The sequence below is a fragment of the Podarcis gaigeae genome (assembly GCF_964106915.1).
Source record: "Podarcis gaigeae genome assembly, chromosome: 9".
NCBI classification, from domain to species: Eukaryota; Metazoa; Chordata; class Lepidosauria; order Squamata; family Lacertidae; genus Podarcis; species Podarcis gaigeae.
This window is the reverse complement of record NC_139685.1, coordinates 36,558,917-36,581,826: the sequence shown is the minus strand read 5'-3', so window position 1 is coordinate 36,581,826 and position 22,910 is coordinate 36,558,917. Positions and strand designations below refer to the sequence as shown.

Below are 22,910 nucleotides of genomic sequence, written 5' to 3'. Positions count from 1 at the left end.
GAAGCAGCTTAGTCATGCTGGCCACATGACCCGGAAGCTGTACACCAGCTCCCTCGGCCAATAAAGCGAGATGAGCACCACAACCCCAGAGTCATCCGCGACTGGACCTAGCGGTCAGGGATCCCTTTACCTTTACCTTACAGGGCCCACCCACCTGATTCAAAGCTGGACAAGGCTATTCATGGCTGCATCTAAACCTTGCAGCATAAGGAAAAGGGGGTTGGAGAGATACCACACCCCACAACCTCCTATTTTTCCAACGGGAGGGGCATAGGAGGCAACTCCTAGGAGTCGTGGTCCCTTTGCCACCCCCAATAAAATACTGAAGGGCCCAAGCCCCCCCCCCCGCCAGTTGATGGGCATTGCCATTCAGATGAGGGGGTGCGCCGTGTCTTGTGATCGATTAAGCAAGGCGGGGCTTATTTCCCTCCCCCAGCCTAATATTTTATTGAAGTTCGCGCCCCTGGAGAGGAGAGAGTCGCCTTCCACTGCAAGATCCCCCCCAGCCTCGCCTTTCCCCTCGCTGCCCGGCTCCCACCCCAGCGCCAGCTGCCGCCATCGCGAGCTGCGCCCGCGCCGCGCCTCCAGGACCGCGCAGGGAGGGGGGAGAGCGCGTAGGAGCCATTCCCTTCTCTCCCCGCCACCCCGCACCAAGTCGCGCGCTGACGTCGCGTCACCCCCTCCGCCCCCAATCCTCCCCCTCCTCCTGTTAGGATAGTCGGGCTAGGACCCCGGAAGTGCCGGCTTGGCGGAATCTGGGGAGAAAGCGTGGACAGCCAAGGCGGCGGCGGCAGGCGCAGGAGCTGCAACCCCGTCTGCACTTCGGTGCGGGGCAGCGCCGGAGGAGGAGGACGACGAGGCGGCGGAGGCGCTGCTGCCGCCGCCGTGGGTGGGGGCGCCGCGCTCGCCTCGCCTGCCTCCCTCTGGGCGACCTGCCGGGGGTGTCCCAGCGCTCGCGGCTGGAATGGTGCTGGCGCCGGCGCGCGGTGCCCGCGTTCCCCGGAGAGAGCAGCCCGAGCGGAGGAGCCGCCGCGATGGAGATGCTGCTTCTGCAGCCGTTGGGGTGAGCGGCGCCGGCGGGGCTGGGCGCGCATGGGGGTCCGGGGGGGGGGGAGAGGCGCTGGGCTGGGCCGCGCGTAATAACGATGCGAGGGATCCTGGAGAGGGCATCCACCACCACCTCGACAGAGTGTACTTTGGACAAGGCCTCGGCCCCGCCGCCGGTTGGGAATGCGCAAGGTCCGCTTTTTGGAACGAACGGAGCAGTTATTTCGGAGCCTCGGAGCACGGGCAGAGTTTGTTTCCTGTTCCCCAGAGGCCAGCCCGCAGGCGCCCCAGAGCAAAGGAAGTGGGGTTGGTATAGAAGGGTCGCCTTTGGGGCGATGCTCTCGGGCGTGGAAGGGATGCTCCCTGGTCCCACACCTTTGGGGGCTGGCCGAGTGTCTGGAAACAGAAATGCACTCTGGACGTGCTCAGAAGCACTGCCCGTAGAATCTGTAAGTTCCAGGCCAAAACACTTTTTGGAACTGGACCCTGGCCTTAATGTAAGTATGGGCTGCTTTGAGGTAGCCTGTAGTCTAATTTTGTGGAACATTTCCATTCATTCTAAGTGAAAGGGAGCAGCTTTCAGGCAGGCGTTTTCTTGTTTGTCTGCCCTTCACACTTACCGGTCTGTATGTGCTCTTTTTAAATCCTAATGTGGGCTGGGGGCAAGCTAGCAAGAGAAGAACCAGTTTATCCTTGTTTGTTCTTTTGTTTGAATTAGTAATAATTTTCTATTGAATAGTAGTGTGTTTGGCGCTTGCAGTGTGTTGGGTAGTGTACAGGAATGATGGTTTCTGCCTGTGAGGGCTATAGTTTTGTTCTGCACAATCACTTTAATTCTTTAGCTTGAAATAACTTCCCTAATCTTTCAATACAAACCCATGTATTGAAAGATTAGGGAAATGCACCCTAATATGTTTCAACTGCTGCTTTGAAAGAGGTCCTGGTAGCATTGTGAGTTTGCAGTTTAAGTCAGTGCCCCTCCCAGTGAGGTGCTAGAAGTGAAGACCTGTTGCCCATAGCTAAAAGACTCAGCAGGCAGGTTAGAGCATCCTCAAAGGCCCTTCTACTGATGCATGCCCCTGCTGTCAGATGTTAGATGACAATAAGCAGAGAAAGGGCTTTCTTTGTGATTGTGCCTTCACTCTGGAATGCTCTCACCTGGTGCCTTGTTCGAGCTTTATGTGTCAAAACCTTATTATCCCAGGCTTCAAACAATTACTGATGCTGCTTTCTGAAACTTTGTGATTGTTGCTGTCCTAACATAGAAATATACAGTACTGAGTTATACCATCCAGTCTGGCCATCTCAGAAATGCATATACACTGATGGGCAACAGTTTTCAGGATTTCAGACCCAACCTGGAGTCTTCATTATTTAGAGCATCTACTGTACTGATCTCCTTCAAAGAAAAGTTAACTCAACCCAGAGCCAGCAAGGGTCTGTGAGTGGCTATATTTATTTCCTTGTTTTTATTTTTGGGGGTTGCATATTAATGTTCATTATTTCATTAACTGGATCTTCCTGCTTTGTAAATAGATTATAAAATAAAATGCCATATTTCCCACTTGTCTGCCACTTTCCACGTAGGTTTTTGGCCTAGCCTGAGTTACAGAAAAGTAAGGTTTTGGGGGTAATAGAAATCTCAATAACTCGGGGGGATCAGTTTGGAGAGGAGGGGGAGCTGGGAATGAAACAGACAAGGCAGCTCATTTGCTCCTGCATGATTTGGAGGGAATGGAGAACACAGGAGAAGAGACTATGGGTTGAATCCAGGTGAAGTTAGTTGCACTTAAGCTGCCTCATTTCAGTGATAACCAAATATGACTAATTTGTTCCATTCCATCAATTTCAGTAGGACCTCAGTTCAACTAACTTCACCTGCATCCTGCTATATGTATGAATAAATAACCAGCTCAAATTGTTCAAGAATTACACATCCAAATAATGGATGTAAAGTGCTTCAGGTAATGGTCGGTATCAGCAAAAAAAATATTGCCATAGGTTAGAGGATTGTGTGATCCCCAAAGATTTTAAGGAGTTTTGTTAAGGTTCCTCCAAAGTCCTCTTTCTTGAAGCTAGGAAGGTGAAATGTATTGGAACAAATTTAAGAATCCGCTGAAGCAATTCATCCAAGGGGAAGCGAGCCTGTTGTTTGTCACATTAGATTGAAGAAGCTCTTCTGGGACAGACACTTTTGTGCATGATGATAGAAAAGGGATGGATGGATGAGGTGCATATTAAGACCAGTGGTTCATCAGGTCCAGGTTTGGAGAGCCGTTGGCTCTCCAGCTGTTGCTGAACTGCAGTGCACATTGTCTTCAGCCTCTAGGCATGCATGCTAGGTCTGATGGGAGTTGTAGTTCGGCAATACCTGGAGGGCCAAAGGTCCTTCACACCTTATCTAGAATAACACCCTGTTTTCCATAGTGGCCTGCCAGATACCTCTTAGTGGGTAGGCTTCTAAGAAGGATATTCAAAGATTTCTGAGGTCAGTGGAGCTAGAGAAAGACATATTGCTACCCATATACAGTGGTACCTCAGGTTAAGTACTTAATTCGTTCCGGAGGTCCGGACTTAACCTGAAACTGTTCTTAACCTGAAGCACCACTTTAGCTAATGGGGCCTCCTGCTGCTGCTGCGCCACCGGAGCACAATTTCTGTTCTCTTCCTGAAGCAAAGTTCTTAACCTGAAGCACTAGTTCTGGATTAGCGGAGTCTGTAACCTGAAGTGTATGTAACCTGAAGCGTATGTAACCCGAGGTACCACTATATATGTGTTGTAAGGAATGTGAAAGCAGATGCACGTGCCGTGTCCCCAAACTAAGAGTTAAGTGTCTGTCTTCTAGTCTAAATGGCAACAGATCCCTTCCGTTTCCTGCACAGCAGACTGGACATCTTGGTGGGAAGTGGGGAGTATCCCGCTGGCTGTTGTCTTATAATCAACCATGCAAGCAACACTGATAAATGTTAAGTTGTTTATCAGGCTTGATTCTTGGAATAGTGGATGGAATGAGGTAGAGGTGGGTGCCAATTGTATGTTACCACATCTTTATAATGAGTTGTTGGACCGTTTTTTTTTGAGAATAGGATGCAACACAGTGTAATCCCCGTGTATTAAAAGATAAGCCCTACTGGAAAGGGGGGGGGGGAACTGGCAAAGAAAATTAGCTGGGGCTCATGTTCTTTGGTGTCTCATAAAGTTTGACTCCTGGCCTTTTGTCATACAAACAGAGCCACTAAGTAGTTAAGAGCAGGGGCACTTCCTTGATTCTTAAAATGGTTTATTGAAGCGGGTGGGGGGCATATGTACGCAAGCTAACTACCTGTAACTTTTCTTTGAGAGTTTCACAGCAATGCGGATTTTCTGGAAACTTTTTCTGTCCTAAATTTTCTGTCCTAAACTAACTAAGATCTACTTTAGCATGTTGAAGATATATTCAGTTAGTAAAGCTATTTTTTAAAAAATAACCATGTCCTTGTTGGTTTTATGTGCTGTTTGGAGTATTTAATTTTCCACTCAGTAGCCAGAATTATTTGAAATGAAGTGCTTTGTTCAGGAAAACAAGGCACACTTCATGTTGTTTACATGCTATATTCAAACATGTTAAAAACTTTACGTGGAAATTCGTATTTTGATACTTCTGAAATGTTTTTACTTTAAAATACTTTTAAGATATGACAGCTCAGTAGCACACACTTCATTTACATTACAGTGGTACCTCTAGTTATGAACTTAATGTGTTTCGGAGGGCCGTTCTTAACATGAAACTTTTTTTAACTAGAGGCATGCTTTCGCTAATGGGGCCTCTTGTTGCTGCTGTGCCGCTGGCACACGATTTCCGTTCTCATCCGGGGGCAAAGTTCTCAACTTGAGGTAACTCTTCCAGGTTAGCGGAGTTTGTAACCTGAAGCGTTTGTAACATGAGGTGTTTGTAACTCGAGGTACCACTGTATTAACTTTTATTGTTAAAAGCTAAATACAGTATATTAATTTGCATTAGAATATAATTTTAGCATGCTTGAAGAACCATATATCAACAAGGGGCAGTGTCACAAGGCATACTAACTAATGTGTGTAGATGTAGATTTAGGTCTCTTAGCAAATAAAGATGGTTGCTGGGACCTTACCCACACTGTGCTAGCATCTTTCATTTCATTTATTAGACTTATTAGCCGCTTGCTGCTCGAAGGTCTGCGAAAGCATGCCTCTAGTTAAGGTCTTCTATGTGCTCAATCTTGTCCTCGATCTTGTCCATTGCACCTGCATGCAGTTTGTTGAAGAACTGTTGAACTTTCAGAAGTTGGGCTGCACTGGGAGGACCTGTAGCTGGAAGTTCTTAAAGTCGATGGGTTCTCTTCCAGAACTGGCACTAAGCTAAAAGAAGTAATAGAAGAGTAGTCATAGAATTGGAAGGGACCCTGAGGATCATCTATTATTATTTATTGAATTTATATACTGCCCTATGCTCATAGGTCTCAGGGCAGTTCTAGTCATTGCAATGCAGGAATACGCAGCTGCCCCGTATGGGAATCAAACCTGCAACCTTGGCATTATCAGCACCACACACTAACCAACTGAGCTATCCAGGCAGACAAGCCTCAAAAAGGACAGGAAGAGAAAAGGATATTGAGCAACTGCAAAAATAAAAAATAAAATACCATGCATGTTCCCTTAATGTAATGGACTTGGTGATATATACAGGCAATTTCTGTAGCATGAGAGACTTTAGGTAACTAGAGGTGCAATGACTAGAAAACTGTCTTTAAAAAGTTAATAAGAATGATGGTTTGAGCTGATCTATTTTCTTTGAAAGGCCAAGTTTGTCTTCCCCTAGAATTCTTTGGTGCTTGGATACAGACATTTGACGAGAAGGCTCTGCATTCACTGATTGATTGACTCACTTTGTCGCAGACATTCACTGTGACCTTTAGGACTGATTTGTTGGAAGGACAATCTGATCCTGATGCATTTGCACGGTACCTAGTGGCTCAAACTTGTGGAATAAGCCCTGTGTTTACCTCTCTACTCTGACCTTTGGAGCAATTGCTAATATGTGATGTCTTGGGTTACAGAGCAGCTCTATTTGAACATAATGAGATATTGTCAGTGGCCATTCTTGCTGCCTTGATTGGCAGGCAGGGGGAAGTCTCCTCAAATGAAGTATTGTGAGATATCAGGCCCATGTGTCGTCATACTAGCACAGCCCTCCAGATGTTGTGGGACTACAGTTCCCATCAGGCCAAGCCAGCATGGTTAGAGATGATGGAATTGCAATCCAAAACATTGGAAGGCAAGCAGGTTTGGGAAGGACATTGGGGCTCATGATTGGTCTATAGTGTATCATTTGCAGGTGCAGGTAAGTCATGGCACTAGGGCTTTTTTCTTTTTTTCAGATTTGGCTAAAGAGCACATCATTTTGACCTCTTTCCTTGCAGTCTGTTAGTACATCTTGAGTAAGTATCCTTCAGAGCGACTCCTTTTAACTGGCACTGTTTTGATCTGCTATCAGTAATTTAATCTGATTATATATGGGGGGGGTTGTCTTGGAGCATTAATATGCATGGATCTAAATTGTTCAGAGGTTTGGGTTGTTTGTCCTGAGTGTTGAGGGCCTGGTCAAAGCAAAGTTCTGCACCTGGCTTCCTTTCTTCAGGTAGTGATGATGCGGAAGCTGCAGAAATGTAGGCAGTAAAACCTTTTAGCCCATGTTGGTGACAAACTCTCCAGCAGACAGTTAATGAACCAGCCTTTCTTACTTGCAGATGTACCAAACTGTGCCAGCAGAAACCTCTGGATCTGAAAGATGATAATACCGAAAAGCACTGTCCTGTTACAGTGAACCCTTGGCATATGAAGAACGCTTTCAAAGTTATGAATGAATTAAGAAGGTACTACTTCTTGATATACAGATAGTCTGATTGCTTGTCTGGTCATTCACTGAGCTTTGCCATTGATGGGATTTACAGGCTAGCATCATGTCCTAAGATGGGATCTGGAGATTCTCTTCTGCATGCACAGCTGTCTTCCCCTCAAAAGCAGCTCCCTAAAGAAAGTTGGTTTTCTTTTAGCGGGGCGGAGGGCGGGTTAAGGTGAGTTGCATCTAGATAAACATTTCCATATGTAGAAGCCTATGCTTCTGTATCCATTCATGGTGGTAGTTCTGCACCTTAAATGTGGGTTGCTACAAACTCTATGCAAAACAGGTGGGCTGGTTTCAAGCAGTGGGAACTCTGTGGCCCCAAGCTGTCCTTCCCCCTCCCTTCCATTTCCCCCAAAGCCCTAAAGCTTACTGGGTGATTTTGGGCCAGTCCTATGGGGCATAACCTGCCCCACAGGAAAGAAAGTTATGAGAACTGTCTTGGGCTGTGAGATAAATCCCATAATCCCTATTAGGATAGTTGCTGTGACAATAAAATGTAGACGAAAGATGGGATAGAATTGTAAGAAATGGTTTTGTTTTTGAGCCTAGTTGGTGGTGTTGGTGCAGCGGCACTTCAGAGGCATAGTAACAGCATCACCTGTCACTTTTCTATTCTATTTGTGTATAGTTCCCACATCCTTTGTTCAAAGTCTTGTGCACCCATGCCTGGAATGGCACAAATGTCTCCCCCTTTTTTGGCTCATGGCACCTTGATTTTGTTTGGAAGTACTGTAATACAATTAGTTGGTAACTTCTAGCCTGTTTGCATTATGAGACTTCTTCACCCATTATATTCATGGAGAGATCCCCATACAATGACTGGGGCCAGCCCTGGAGTTGGGGATGGCGTTGTCCCCACTTTGGAAACTTTGTGCCAGTGTGGATATCTGCAGGGATGATGTCTGCTCATGAGTAGGTGCTGCTCTCCAAAGCTAGGGCAGGTGACTTGCCTCTCCTTAGTTGTTGCAAGAGGACGCTGTCACACATATAACATGTAAACCTGCTTTGTTAGTCTCAGGGTTTTGTGAATAAGCTTGATTAGGACCTGCCATCTTTTGTGGACAGGAGGGTAAACTAGTCTGACATCCACGAATGTGGAAGCCCTAGCTATTCTGTGCACAGACTGCAGTCTACAGTGTGCTGTCTGCTAGGTCTTCTCCCAGCAGAAATAAGGGTCGCTGTATTGTGTTCTGCATACATTTCATTCCTCACAACCAGAAATTCCTTGCCCTCATGTTTTTAAACGAAATGTCCTTGAGTTCATTTGCCTCTTTAAAATTCAGTTTGGAGGGGCACACTTAATGTTCAACTTCTACCATTTATAGGCAAATTGAATCTTGGCAAACAGTGTGAAACTATCTGTATATTAATAAATTGTTGTTTTGCCTCTCTGAGCTTCACCCATCCTGCAAGTGATTCTGCCATCTGTCTTGCCTCTTCCTGCTTTGAACACACCCCAATAACAAATTTTCCTTCTTTTAAATGGCTTGAATTCAGCTTGTGTTTTGCTATGTTATTATGAAAGTGTTGTTATGTTATTGTTCTGCTGTGTTGTTATGAAATTGTGTTTTTTTGTAGTGTATGTTTAAAATTCATCCTCCTTCTTTGTTGTAAGCCGCTTTGAGCTTGGTGTTTGTGTGTGGAAAAAGTGGCATACAAATAAAATGACTGAATGAGGGATCTAGGGAAAAGGTCCAGGTAGTGAAACCATGTATGGTCCTAATTCAGTGACTAGAACATTGGGTCAATATTTTTGAGTTTGAGGTTCATTGTGTGATGTTGGACAGGCAGCTGTCTTTTGCCCTTGGTTCTCCATCTGTAAAATAGGAATACCAATGAAGTTAATAGTTCTTAATAAGATGAAGGTGTGATTAGTGGAGAGCTGCAGATGTGATACAATAAAAATAAGCCGAGAGAGGCATGTTAATAGGCATCATCACTACCAAGAGGAGCAGTAAGCTTCTGGACTTTGGCTGCACTCTCCTCATTTTATTTTTTAAAATGCGGCGGGGGGGGGGGCTGATATTGGTGGGGTTTAGCAAAACTCCGTTCCCAATTCATCAACGTGGGTAATGGTTATACTTTTTGAAATGCACCTGGAAATTAAATACTGTATATCTTTAAAGCTTCTTGAGGAGAGTATACTATTAGCAGCCTCGTAGCAGATGCTGTTTGGGAATTCTAAGAAACCAAAAAAATTAATCCAGTTTTTAAATTAGAAGTTAAAACCAGTGCAGTTTTAAAAAGTCTTCCATCTTAATTCAGAATGGCATCTGATTGTATCCAAACATAGATAAAAACGTGCTCCTTGATCTCAGGCACCATCATACAGAATTTGGTTATGATATCTCAAGAGGGGTCTGAATACAGAGCACACAAACAGCTTTCCAAAACAGACAGTAGATGTTTGCTTTCTTCCAGATTCTGCATTGTTCACAACTCATCCTCTTCTTTTCTCGTTTTCTACATAGTCAAAACCTGTTGTGTGATGTGACAATAGTAGCTGAAGACATGGAAATTGCAGCTCATAGAGTTGTGTTAGCGGCTTGCAGCCCATACTTCCATGCCATGTTTACAGGTACTGTACTACTTTGTTTCTTCTTGAAACTATAGCATAGCTAAATGAGTCTACAAGGTCAAAACACTGCAGCGGAAATGGAATTGGGAGGGGTTGGGGGGGTGAGAGACTGTTGAGACATCAGTTGCAATATTTGAAAATGTCAAGCTATTAACAGGCATGGAGGACTTAATGACTTTGCCGTCTTATTGCTGGAGTTCATGTTTTAGTATTTTTTGCATAACTCTAAGTGACAGCTGGACTGTATATCTTGCCGTAAATTATATGCCAGCTGGGGTTTTTCTCCTTTTCTCTCTCTCTCCTTGCACTGCTTATGCTGTGTGTTTAAGGCTGAAATGTTAGTGGGTTTTCAGGACACAAGAATGGTTGCATTTGTCTTTGGGGTTGATGTGCAGATGGCCTTCCAGCTGTTGTGCTCTGAATTCCAAACCAGCATGACCAGTGGCCAGGAATGATGGGAACTGTAGCCCAACCTCATACAGAGGGCCACAAATTCACAGTCTCTTCTTTAGATGACTTCAGTGTCATTTAGGATAAATATTCAGTCAGTCATCAGGACAGTATTAGTATTGAAGCTCTGACTAAGCCTCCTTTCCCTTTATACTAAAGTTTCTTACGTTAGGAATTCTTATTTTCAGACCAAGTCAATCACTACCTGCATTATTTTGATTCAGGTGTCTTCCTAAAAGATAGATGAAAGAAAAATATGGAGTTCTCATACAAGTTAGAGATTATTCTGTCAGCTTAAATGCTTTTGTTCGATGTGTGTAATCAAATACTAGGTAGTCCATTGTTATGACCAGCTGTGGCTGTGGCTGAACACATTCCCTGATGGCTCCGGCCTCCCCTTACACGCCATTTTTATTTAGAAAATTATGATCCATCTTTGGGTCTTCAGAGGGGCCACCATGGTGGCTTTCAGATGTAATACAAGTAAAAAATGGTATATGCAATGGGATAATTAACAATGGCAGCAAGAGAACAGCAAAAAAACCACCCCTCAGTTTAAAAATTCACCTCTGTCTGTCCCATCTTCCATTGCAATTGGGTTATGTGCTCTGGCTTCACAGGCAGGAGTTTTAGCATCTCTGTTGCCTATGTATGTGTAGAGTCTGGGAGTTTTTTGTTCCACTCAGAAAACATATTCCAAAAGGACCAAACTATTGACTATCCAGCTAGAATTCTAGTTCGGAGACTATTTCCTTCCTATCTCATCTGTATTGTTTTGTAATTCTATCCCATACTGCAGGGGTAGCCAATGGTATACTCCAGATGTTGTTCAACTCCAGTTCCCATTAGCCTATGCCAGCAGGCAGGGCTGATGGGAGCTGGAGTCTAGCAACACCATGTTGGCTACACCTGCCAGGCACAATGGGCTGTATCCAACTAAGTATGATTAATGTTGGGTACAGCCCAATTACATTGGGGCTGTACTACAGGTTACAGTAGGCTTTTTCCTGCTGTTGAACAGAAGCAGTCAATCATTATCTTTATTGTGGTCACAGACCAGAGCAGAATATACCTTGGACAAACTTCATTGCTATTAGAGGCACTGGCTTTTTCGGGTCTTGGAGTCTTGTTCTGAATCCTCTTCTCTTGCAAATATTTGTGCTGGCACTGCAGATGGTCTTCATGACCAGCCTTTCAGCCTCCACAAGCTGACACCATATTTCCCTATTTTCTGGCTAGAGGTGAAATTGTTTTGAGAGACAGTGAATCAAATGCTGCTGCGAATAATCCTCCTTGTGGGCTGCTAGAATTTTCTAAGGAGTTTCTACTGGTATCATTTAAATATATTGAAAGCTGATTGTATCAAGCCATTATTCCAGTTCGTATGAGTGCTTTGGTGCCCTTTCTGCATAGTTGTCATGTGCTGAGTTTTATGAACCCATGAAGTTTTTAGCCCTGAAATTACAAATAGATATAGACATTTTAGACTGGCATCCAAGGTTTTCACAGTTTTGTGCAGATCATAGCAGGAAGCGTAGCTAAACCTGATAGTTGCTCCATAAATTCAAAATATTTTTCCAGCACTTTGTGGTTTTTATTGGGGATGAGGGGGTGTCTTCCAAAAAGAGACACACTGATCTATATAGCTTCGTTCTGGAGAATAAGCTTTTCCTTTCTCTTCTCTTAGAGGAAAGTTTTTGTGCTGAGGAAGCCACCTGGAACTGCAACATGTTGATGCCAATTGCCAGTATCTGATTAAATTAACAGAGCTATACAACCATGTATTATAGGTGAAATGAGCGAGAGTCAGGCAAAGAGAGTTCGAATAAAGGAAGTTGATGGATGGACCCTTAAGATGCTCATTGAATATGTTTACACTGCTGAAATTCAGCTTACAGAGGAAAATGTACAGGTGAGTAGGAGGATACTGTCAACTCATCCTTTAATGGTATGCATAATGACACAAAAAGTAAGGCACTCCCCCACCCCTGTGAGGGTAATGACATTTATTTTTAGCATCTTAGTCATAAGAAGGATGTGTGCTTTTTAATAGCATTTATGTGATCTTATAGCACTTCTTTTTCTTGTTCAAAATAACTGATACAGAATTTGCACTTTAAAGTCACCTGCTGTTTTACAGTCCTCTACAAGCCGTTTAGTAATTGTAGATCAAATATAATGGCCAGCCTTGGAAACAGTTGAGAAAGCAGTGGCTTGAAAGGGTAATGTTAAATATGCTGCATTTGGGTATAAATCCTTGCTTATGCATGTCAGAAGCTCTAGTGTAGCAAAAAGGAGCAAAGTTTGAATATGGATGAATATGGATGTCAAATATACATATTGGTATCTATCATATTTAAATTGTCATGCATTCATTGCACTCACCACTGAAGTGGCCAGCAACCACTAAACAAATAGCAAATATTTGTTCTGCATTTCTGGAGGAGCTCAAAAACACACACAGAGGAACAGGTTTACTAGTTGTCCAGGTTGTTAACTAAACAGGCATAATCAGCCAGCTTTCTAAATGAACCCAGTTGTTGTTGTTGTAGTTGTTGTTGTTTTATTGATTTCCATTATACAACAACAATTACAAAACAAAAACAAAACTCAGTTTGCCCCCACTTCCCCCTTCCAGGACGGATCAGTCTGTTTAATTTGCCAAAGTCCAGTCCGTGCCATTCTTCAGGATTATCAGTAAAGTATTTTATTAAAAGATGTAATATTTCAGCAAAATCATCTACATCATTTGTATCATTCAATGAATGCATGTCATCTCTTGGTTAATTTATCTGATGCAGCAATCAACCATACGTTCTGTTTCCAATGAGAAATACACAGATGTTCCAGTCCCTTCCAATTCTGTGCCATTACTGGGCATGCTGCTACTAAAAGTAAATTAATTGGTTCTTTATAACAGAGGTCAGATTGCCCTTCTTTAGAAATGATTAATCAAAGCTTGGGGTACATTCCGTATGTTGACCTATAATACAGCTTTTTTCCTGTAAATACCCTCTGCTGAGGGTCAGGGAACAGGTACATGTGTGTGTGTGTGTGTGTGTTATGCAGCCTGCTTTGTGCCTCCTAAGTTAGCCTGCTATCTGACTGCAGTAGAAGATACCGTCCCATCACCAGTCGTGAAATGAGATTCAGCCACCAGCCTGGTCAGCTTCTGTATCTGGAATACAGAGAGGGGTCCTTCCCCCTTGGGCTGCAAAATGTCTTCGGCCAGCCTGGCTCCTGGAAAAACTTACTGACCTGAAAGCTGATTTCCTTAGTTCAGCAGATAATGATAAGACTTAAAATGTCACACTAGCATTGCCTAATTGTTGCAACAATGTACTTAAGACCCTAGTGCAGTCTTAAACAGAATAATATCACTGTTCCATTTGGGTTGGTACTGCCACATCCTTACTCGCTGCAGAACTGCTATGAGCTATGACTGCTGCAATAGCCATCCCTACAGATTAGGAAAAATGATTGTTCGCTTACCAGAAATCAGATGCCCATCTCTTTAGTGATTTGAGGGATTTGGGTTTCACTTTGCGAGCTCTGGTTTCTTACCTTACTAATCTTTCAGTGTATAATGTTCAGCGTTTGCAGTACTCAGGCTTAGCCAAGGTGGTAAATGTCATTGCTTGAACTATTAGGGCAAACTGCGGCATGTAAGAGTAGCAGAGATCTTGGTGCAGCAACATCAACCATTATTTATGGACACACTTCATTCAGCTTTATATACTGTTTCTGATTCCAGCCTCCATACTGCAATAATAAGCCGTCCAATGTGCTGTTATTACATTTCCTGAGTATCCATCTGGATCGCAGTATCTAACACAGTATTAATGATGGCAGCTGGTGTAGTCAACCTTTAACTCAAGCTTGTTTCCAAATCTGCCTAAAGATTCTTCTGCCTGGAAGGCCTCTGTGCATGTTTTTCAGTTAGAGTTGTGATGTGGCACTTTGAGACCGATGTAGGATCATAGAATTGTGGAGTTGGAAGGAATCCCAAGGGTCATCTAGTCCAACTGGCCAGTTGCACTGAAAGGAAGGAAGGTGTAGGTCTCGTTTTTAACCGCAGAAGGGGTGCATGACTTGTCTTCATGTAGCCCTCAAGTGCTTACAAGCCACCTCCTTTTAGCTAAGCTTTGATGCTGGAAGTCTGATTGGGAAAGGGAAAAGCTGGAGGGAGGTGAACAGTGGGTGCAGCGAGAGTACAGCGTCTCTCACCTGTGCTCCCCTTTTTCTGTTAAATTTTATTGCCACTCCCTATGTGAATAGGGGAAAGCCACATGTAAAGCATGCAGAACTGCCAGCATCATATTAATATGGTCCTGAGTGTTGACACAGCTGTTTTTGCATATATAATATACACATGCGTGCGCGCACACACACACACACACACACACGTCAGCAAGAGAATGACTTCTGTTATACAGCCAACATTTGGTATTCTGTTGCACCTACAAGTTGCTTCTTCGTTTTCACATATTTGAAGTGCTTTGGCCCCACAGAATGTCTTTCTGAAGTCATTGGGATTGGTACCTAATGCATTAATTACATGGAGATCCCCCATCGCCAAAGCTCTTTTATAAGCAGTTTGTTTTACTTATATTTGTACTTGTAGCCTGTCTTCCACAAAACATAAGTCTCCAAGGGATTTGCAGTCTCTGCAAAGAGTGATGGAAATGGGGGGGGGGGGGCACGACTATTTCCCCTGAATTAGGAAGGGAGTTAAAGGTAATTAAAACCTTACATTTTATTCATTTCTGAAACTCTTAGTTCATATCCATCTACAGCTAAAAGTAATTGTTTTTTATTTGATTATGTTAATGGAGATGAAATGTGTGGGTTTCCATGTTTAGGACTGAGCCAGTAGAGCAGAGCTGTTTTGACCCATCCAAGAAAAGGTGGAAAGCTCCTTACCTGGCATTTCATCCTGACAGGTGTTGGTTGTCTTGTTTTTCATTGTGGACTTTGGAAATCAAGCAGTGCCTCTGTTTTTCAGGACGGATGAGCTCTGGGTAAGCCCTACAGGCAACTCGCATTGGGTGTCTCCATGGAATTTAGCAAAATTTTAGTGTAAGGAGTCTACACTGTGTATACTTCAAAGTGTGTTTTATTAGACACTAGGCTGGACTTTGATCATAGAGAAGAGGTATAGCTGCAATTATGGAAACTAGAATCCTGTGGCTACAAATTGAGGGTCTCTGCAACCGATTCCAGAAGCATTAGATTTTGCAGCCTTTACGGGCATCAATTTATGCTCCTTCACTTCAGATGTTCATGTATATGCTACATTCCCTTTGTTTGCAACCTGAACAAGCAGGCTGCACTGTGGCTGTTCTCATTGATGGTAGAGAATTATATACAATTCTCTAAAAAACCCAAACAGCTGCTGTGCATTCCTGCGGTATGCAAATACTGTGTGTAATGCCCTCCATCTTGTATATAAATGGCGTGTGTAATACCAGTGATCTAATGATCTCGTCCTTTGCAATTTAAGTCCTATTTCCTGTTAGATATGACTTGCCAGTATCTTTCAACTCATTATCTGGTACAGCATGTAGCATTTCTGACAAACTGTTTGGCCAAATGTTCACTAAACGCAAGAAAATGTCTCAAGCTGTTGCATAGTCAACACTTTCAATGGCAGCAATTAAGCTATTAAGGATTTTTAACACCTAATAGCTTGCTGGCTTAAAAAAATTCCTTAATTGTTGGGATTGGTTTGACCAGTTTGACATAGAAATAAACTACTATCAGTAGTATCACACTATTTTGACTGAGACCAGCTTTACCCCCCACCCCCGAAAGTGATCTTCCTCATAAAATTTGTAGCTTCTTTCCTAGGCCTATTCTGGTTCAGTTTAATCGGTAGCTGCTTTGAGGTGTTAGGACTGTTGAACTGTTGTGGTGTTAGGCGTAAAGCAACACCAGAGTCTAAATAGGAGGCAGGTTGAGGAGAAGGGAGATCCGATAAGACAGGATCTACTTTTGAGATCATAGAAGAGTTTATAGCATGTATTTATGGGTGTGTTCGAACTATAATATAGGTAAAAAAGGTAAAGGACCCGTGGAAGGTTAAATCCAGTCAAAGGCAACTATGGGGTGTGGCACTCATCTCGCTTTTCAGTTCAAGGGAGCCGGCGTTTGTCCACAGACAGCTTTCCGGGTCATGTGGCCAGCATGACTAAACCGCTACTGGCACAGTGGGACACTGTGGCGAGTGCCATAGTGCATGGAAACGCCATTTACCTTCCCACCGCAGCGGTACCTACTTATCTACTTGCACTGGCATGCTTTTGAACTGCTAGGTTGGAAGAAGGTGGGACAGAGCAATGGGAGCTCACCCTGTCACACGAATTCAAACCACTAAACATCTGATAAGCAAACCCAAGAGGCTCAGTGGTTTAGACCACAGCGTCACCTGTTCCCTTTGAACTATAATATACCATTAATTCAGTGTGACTTGCAGGTAATAATAATACTTGCAATATCATTCATTCATTTAGTTTCTTCTTATACATGCTGGGGTGGATATAGACTTGCTCTTAAGTCCTGTTCATTTGAGTGGAACTTCACACCAACTAACTCTGTTTGAATTCAGTCTGTTGTTGTTAATTAGGGATTTTCTCCCCACTCTTCCGATAAAATTCCAAGCTCATTAAAACATACTGGGTTGCCTCCAGTGTTGCACCAGCAGGATTCCAATGGGGCAACAGGACTTCCCTTTCCTCTCTTCTCTTCCCTTCCTCCCCCTCCCCCAAAAATTTGCTCTGGAACTGATTTTGAGGGTGCTCAGGGAGCTGGAGGGACGGAAGAGGAAGTCTCTTGAACATACGGAATTCCCATGCACCAGCAGAGCAGCAACATTGGATGCAGCCTAATGCGTTAAAAGCAGGAAAATCAATAGCAGCAAACCCAGCTAAGATAAAACAGAAGGCTCTTCACGTGGTGCCAAAACAAATTTGGAGTAGGTGCTGGGAAGGGAATCCCACAATTGAGGCACCGCAATTGAGAAGGACCCTTCCCTGGTAAAGAGAGGACATCTGAAGATTTTAGTATTCAGACCGTCAAAGAGCAAATGAAAGGAACGGGCTACATTTTACCATCCAGTGAGCTGCATAATCTTTGCCTCTTGCAGGACATCACTCCCAACAGCCCAATCTTGCTTTCTCAAATGTAACTCCCATTGACTTCACTGGACCTTTACTCTTGAAGTGAATAAATGTGTTTAGGCTTGCAGCCTAAACCTCGACAGCTAAGTCAGTGCCTTGCACTTTGCTATGCAGTTTCTAGTTCTAGATTATTACTTCGTGTTATCCCAAATTCTTGGAGCTGTGACAGATATTAAGAGTGAGGCTGTGGGAGATTGGGAGGCAGTTGCCAGAGGTACACAGTCATCCTATTCAAGTGTTCAGTCTCCTTATAAGACTGAGGAAACGTGAGGAAAAGCGTGAGGATGTGCTGTCACGTCCCGCATCCCCTCTGGTGTGTCATTGCTACCCAGGTTAGAATCCTTCATGCGTTTGAGGGGGAAGATCTGATGTGAGAAGCTGCCTCCTATTCTTGGATGCCTCCTGTGTGATGATTTAGAAGGTGGCTTCCCAGTTCAGACCTTTTCCCTCAAACTTGTGGAGGGCTTTAAACTGTACCCCTGCTTCTCTCATCTTTTCCTTACTTGTGAGGAGATTGAACACCTGAATAGGGCCTGTATATGAAATATAAATGTCTAATAAGTCTGATGTTCCCTTTGCACAAGCTATTTTAAGGTAATATCTACAATGGGAAGTGTAATTTTACAAAATAAATTACAGTAGGGAGACAGCTGTGTGTGTGTGTCTTGTGAGTGGCCTTAAGAAAGCCTGTGTGATTGCCAGTAGAAAGACACAGATCTGTCTTAAAAGCTACTAAAAAGACTCTAAGGAATGTTCAATGTTGTTTAAAGTATTTTTTAATACTTTTCAGGGGATGCTGCCTTTGCAAGGCATCTTACAAGACTAACACACATGAAACACAATTACAAAGCCGCAGCCAGATTCAAAGCAGCAGCAGCAGCTAAAAAAGTTCTTTACCAAGTGCGGTATAGCACAATTCTTTTCCCCCCTTTTTTAAAATAATATTTTTATTGATTTCCACACAAAAAACAACAAAATCATTACATTAAAGAGAAAAACATAAAATAAAGCATTTATAACAACTGTATACACAATCAATATTAAATCCACATTGTGGGATTACTTGAATCCCTCGACTTCCCTCTACTCCTTGCCTTGGTTCCTTTGTATTATCTTCATTCATGCATGTCAATAAAATCTTTATCTCTAATTACCTCCAAATTTAAACATTATCTATCATATTACAAGTGTTTTTAAAAAAAATTCTGCTAATGTATTAACTTTCACGGTATAGCACAATTCAACCAAGCACTGGCTTAAAGAAATGTATCTTTTGAAGATTTTTAAAGGCTATTGGGAATGAAGCTCCAAAAATGTGGGGCCTCACTGGGAGAAAGTGCACCTCTCATATCCACTTGCCTAACAACTCTCACTGATACGTCAGGGAGCAGGAGAGCTTGAGGGGTCTGGGGAGGGAGCTGCTGGGTAGATGATAGATGGATAGATAATAATAATAATAATAATAATAATAATAATAATAATAATAATAATTATTTATTATTTGTACCCCGCCCATCTGGCTGGGTTTCCCCAGCCACTCTGGGCGGCTTTCAACAGAGATGAAAAATACACTAAAATGTCACATATTAAAAACTTCCCTGAACAGGGCTGCCTTCAGATGTCTTCTGAATGTCAGGTAGTTGTTTATCGCTTTGACATCTGATGGGAGGGCATTCCACAGGGCGGGCGCCACTACCGAGAAGGCCCTCTGCCTGGTTCCCTGTAACTTGGCCTCTCGCAGTGAGGGAACCACCAGAAGGCCCTCGGAACTGGACCTCAGTGTCCAGGCAGAACAATGGGGGAGGAGACACTCCTTCAGATATTTGTTGTTGTTGTTTAGTCGTTTAGTCGTGTCCAACTCTTCGTGACCCCATGGACCAGAGCACGCCAGGCACTCCTGTCTTCCACTGCCTCCTGCAGTTTGGTCAAACTCATGCTGGTAGCTTCAAGAACACTATCCAACCATCTCGTCCTCTGTCGTCCCCTTCTCCTTGTGCCCTCCATCTTTCCCAGCATCAAGGCCTTTTCCAGGGAGTCTTCTTTTCTCATGAGGTGGCCAAAGTATTGAAGCCTCAGCTTCAGGATCTGTCCTTCCAGTGAGCACTCAGGGCTGATTTCCTTAAGAATGGATAGTGTCAGGGAACTGCCATCGGAGGGACAGGTGGTGGAGAGGCTCCAGGAGAATAGGAGAGACTCTACAGCAGAAGAAGGAACCAGTAGGGGGAGAGCAGGAGTTCCAGCGGAAAGGGAATCGGGGGAGAGGCTCTGGGATACTTCTAGTGAGAACAGTGAGGAGGTAACAAGACCCCCTTTAGCAACCCCCAGCCCTCGCCGGAAGCTGTCACGCAGAGAGTCCAGGAGGCGTATGTCCGTCAAACAGCTTTTATGTTGGAGTAAGTTCCGTAGACGCCCACTGTCGGATTCTACCAGCGACTGACGGAGTCATGCTTTGGGAGCTCCGTTAGTGCCTAGGTTTGGGTGACCAGCCAAACCCCAGAGGGATCAAGCTTTTACGCACAAGCAGCTCATTATCCCATCACAGATAGGTTTGATCTTCTTGCAGTCCATGGGACTCTCAAGAGTCTCCTCCAGCACCATAATTCAAAAGCATCATATATATATATATATTTATATATTTCCCACCCATCTGACTGGGCAGCTCCCAACAAAATGTTAAAAATACAATAAAGCATAAAATATTAAAAACGTCCCTAAACAAGATCCAAAGGGAGCCGTCCTTTAAGAGCTCCCATGTGTATAAATGGCAAATTCTGCCTTGAAAACTACACCTAAGTGGGGTTCGATCCTTTCCTGATTTGTGCTTATGTATTTTTTTCTGGCACAGTTCACTTTTTATACATATGGTGGCAGAGAACAGCATATAACATGGAACAGAACCAAGTGTAAATATTTGTTTGGAGGGAGAGTGTGCTGGGCAGCTGGGAACATTTTAGACAAGGCCACACGCTCGGTCTGTAAACAGTGCTTGGACTTCAAGCAGAGCTATATAAAAAAAAGTTGATCGCTTTAAAAAGGCCTTGTTTCAGGAAGCATGTGGCTTGTAAATGATTTTTAGGAACGACTTGCTACATCTGAAATGAATGAGGGCTAATAGCTTTCTTGGGTGAAATGTAAAGTGTTAGCATTAGCTTTGTGCTACAGATGTCAAAATTTATTTTTAGCCCTCTGCACTGCTACCCACCCACCACTACAGCTGTTTATCTTGACTCATGCTTTTCTTGAAAGACAAGCAGTGCAAATGCAAAGGATCTCTGCTTGAGGCATTTCTGCAGTTCTCTGCTGGTTCAGTGAGCCCTTGGGAACCCGGAAGCGTCTTCTGTTCAGGGCAGATGAATTAAGTGCAGTAAAGTAAAGTCAGTGGTGTCCTCTTGAATGTGTTCCAGTTGCAGCTAGCATTCCGTGGCTTCTGTATTTAAAAGTGAATACCGTATACAACTGCTAACAGCCAATGCAGTATATACAAAGAAGCCCATTTTGTGAGCTTACTTAGATTTCATTGAGTCAATCAAATAAAGGGGTTGGGAATACAAGAAGAAGAAGAAGAGTTTGGATTTGATATCTCGCCTTTCACTCCCTTTAAGGAGTCTCAAAGCGGCTAACATTCTCCTTTCCCTTCCTCCCCCACAACAAACACTCTGTGAGGTGAGTGGGGCTGAGAGACTTCAAAGAAGTGTGACTGGCCCAAGGTCACCCAGCAGCTGCATGTGGAGGAGCGGAGACGCGAACCCGGTTCCCCAGATTACGAGACTACCGCTCTTAACCACTACACCACACTGGCTCTCAGAATTGGATAGCGCTTTGGAATGAAGCTGATCAATGTCAACCTCTTAAACACTAACCATTTTTTATTTTTAATGCCAGCCCTGTTGTGCTAATATGATTAAGTCCTACAGTGAGCAGTAGGAGAAGAATGAATAAACCTTTGAAAATAGAAGGAACTTTGTCCCATCGTAGTTCATGCGACAAAAGGGGCAACTGCATTTCTGCAGTGACCCAATCCTTGGCAACTCATCTAGATTCAAAGGCCAGTGAGTCGGAATGATAGAAAATGAATAGAAATATCAGCCATAACTTATCTAGAATACAGGGTTTTTTAAACTTTCTCACAGCAAGCATCACAATCAACACTAGTACCATAAATTTAAGGTGGTGACTTTAAAATGCAGACCTCTGTTGGTCATATTCTCTACCATTCTAATGTTTCTCCTAATACGTGTGCCTTAAGTTTTCCTTTTTGTTGTTGTTGACGTTGGCAATGTGTGCATGAATTTGGTTTTGGTTATTGTAGGTACTTCTCCCGGCAGCTAGTTTGTTGCAGTTGCAGGATGTAAAGAAGAGCTGCTGTGATTTTCTGGAAACCCAACTTCATCCTGTGAACTGTTTAGGCTTTCGCGCTTTTGCTGACATGCATGCATGCACAGATCTTCTGAACAAGGCCAACACTTATGCAGGCAAGTGCAACACCGATTCTTAAAAAAACACACTTGGCTGGACTGTGGTTTTGTTTCTAACGCTGTCTAATCTGGCAGCCTTTTAACATTGCTTGCACAAGAGGGAATTTGAGCTACAATGTTGGGGGATGTGAAAGTCTTAGAACTGACTGCCTTGACTTTTTGCACATGCAAGAAAAAATAATCATGAAGCAACTAGGAAACGAGTGGATTTTAAAACCAGAAATTAAAACCACATAAAAATTTTAGGCACCGGTATAAAAAAATGAGTCTGTGCAGCCCAAGCCTTCCAGGGCTTTCTAGCCTTATCCCAAAAAATTATCCCAGATGCTCTGTAGACAAGCCCCAATGCTATAGGGAACCTTTTTGGCTCCATGAGCCCCTCTCTCCTTATCATGATAGGCTTTGCAGGTCAAGTTTGACTTCACAGTCGTTTTGGCACAAGGTGCTTTGAAGACCCAAAGTTGGGAGTACAAAGTGCCTTGCAAGGAACTGTTAAAACAAGTGTTCCCCCCCTCCTTTTTAGCAGAGGATTCCATACAACTCTCTTCCATGACAATAGGTGTGTGTGGTAAATACATAACTTCAACCATCATTCATTAGATGATGTCCTAAGTCATTCTATCTGATGGGTAGGTGGATGAGGCTTGGGAGGGACATGGCCTTGCAGGGCAATTTGGATACCCTGGCAGGGTAAGATTGGCCCATGGGTGAGAGGGTTCCCACCATAGCTGTCAACTTTTCCCTTTTCTTGCGAGGAATCCTATTCGGAATAAGGGAATTTCCCTTTAAAAAAGGGAAACGTTGACAGCTATGGTCCCCACCATAGCATAGGATGAGGAGCAGTCTCAGTGGACTTCTTCCTGTGACCTATATAGCCTGTGCACACTTGCATGCAGCAGTATCTTGGATAAAGGGCTGGAAGCTGGGGAAAGGTCTCTCTTACTGCAACTCTGCTCCTCAGCATTTTACCCAAACAGTTGTTCTAGCATTTGGGGGCAGCAGATCAATGGCAGAGCTGATGGTCAGGGGGTTGGACTCGATGGCCCTTGTGGTCTCTTCCAACTCTATGATTCTATGAAGTTTGAGGAAGTGAGAGAAGATCCCTTGTCAAGTCAGGTTTTAAGGCAGTGCAAATGAGTAGTTGATCTCTGAACTGCTTGACGGGCTCTGCTACTTGTTTGGATATGAGGCAATGGCTTGGCTGAACTGCTGATACAAGGTAGAGAGGAGGGAAAGATCTCCTTTTCCTTTAGGGCTCTCC

General features: G+C 43.7%; 1 protein-coding gene across 3 annotated transcripts in view; it reads left to right on the top strand.

Moving 5' to 3' along the window:
• The first annotated feature begins 721 nt into the window (after window positions 1–721).
• KLHL2 (kelch like family member 2) overlaps window positions 722–22,910 on the top strand; it is a 36,911-nt gene continuing 14,722 nt past the window's right edge. Inside the window, exons 1-6 of one of the 3 annotated variants that reach the window (XM_083755773.1) lie at window positions 2,318–2,488; window positions 6,442–6,501; window positions 6,811–6,936; window positions 9,440–9,546; window positions 11,787–11,908; window positions 21,484–21,646. In XM_083755773.1, the coding sequence (XP_083611899.1) occupies window positions 6,899–6,936; window positions 9,440–9,546; window positions 11,787–11,908; window positions 21,484–21,646 (430 nt within the window). In that variant the 5' untranslated portion in view covers window positions 2,318–2,488; window positions 6,442–6,501; window positions 6,811–6,898. Of the gene's footprint in view, window positions 1,064–2,317; window positions 2,489–6,441; window positions 6,502–6,810; window positions 6,937–9,439; window positions 9,547–11,683; window positions 11,909–21,483; window positions 21,647–22,910 lie in introns of those variants that run through there. The other 2 variants (XM_083755775.1, XM_083755774.1) reach the window with 2 other exon arrangements.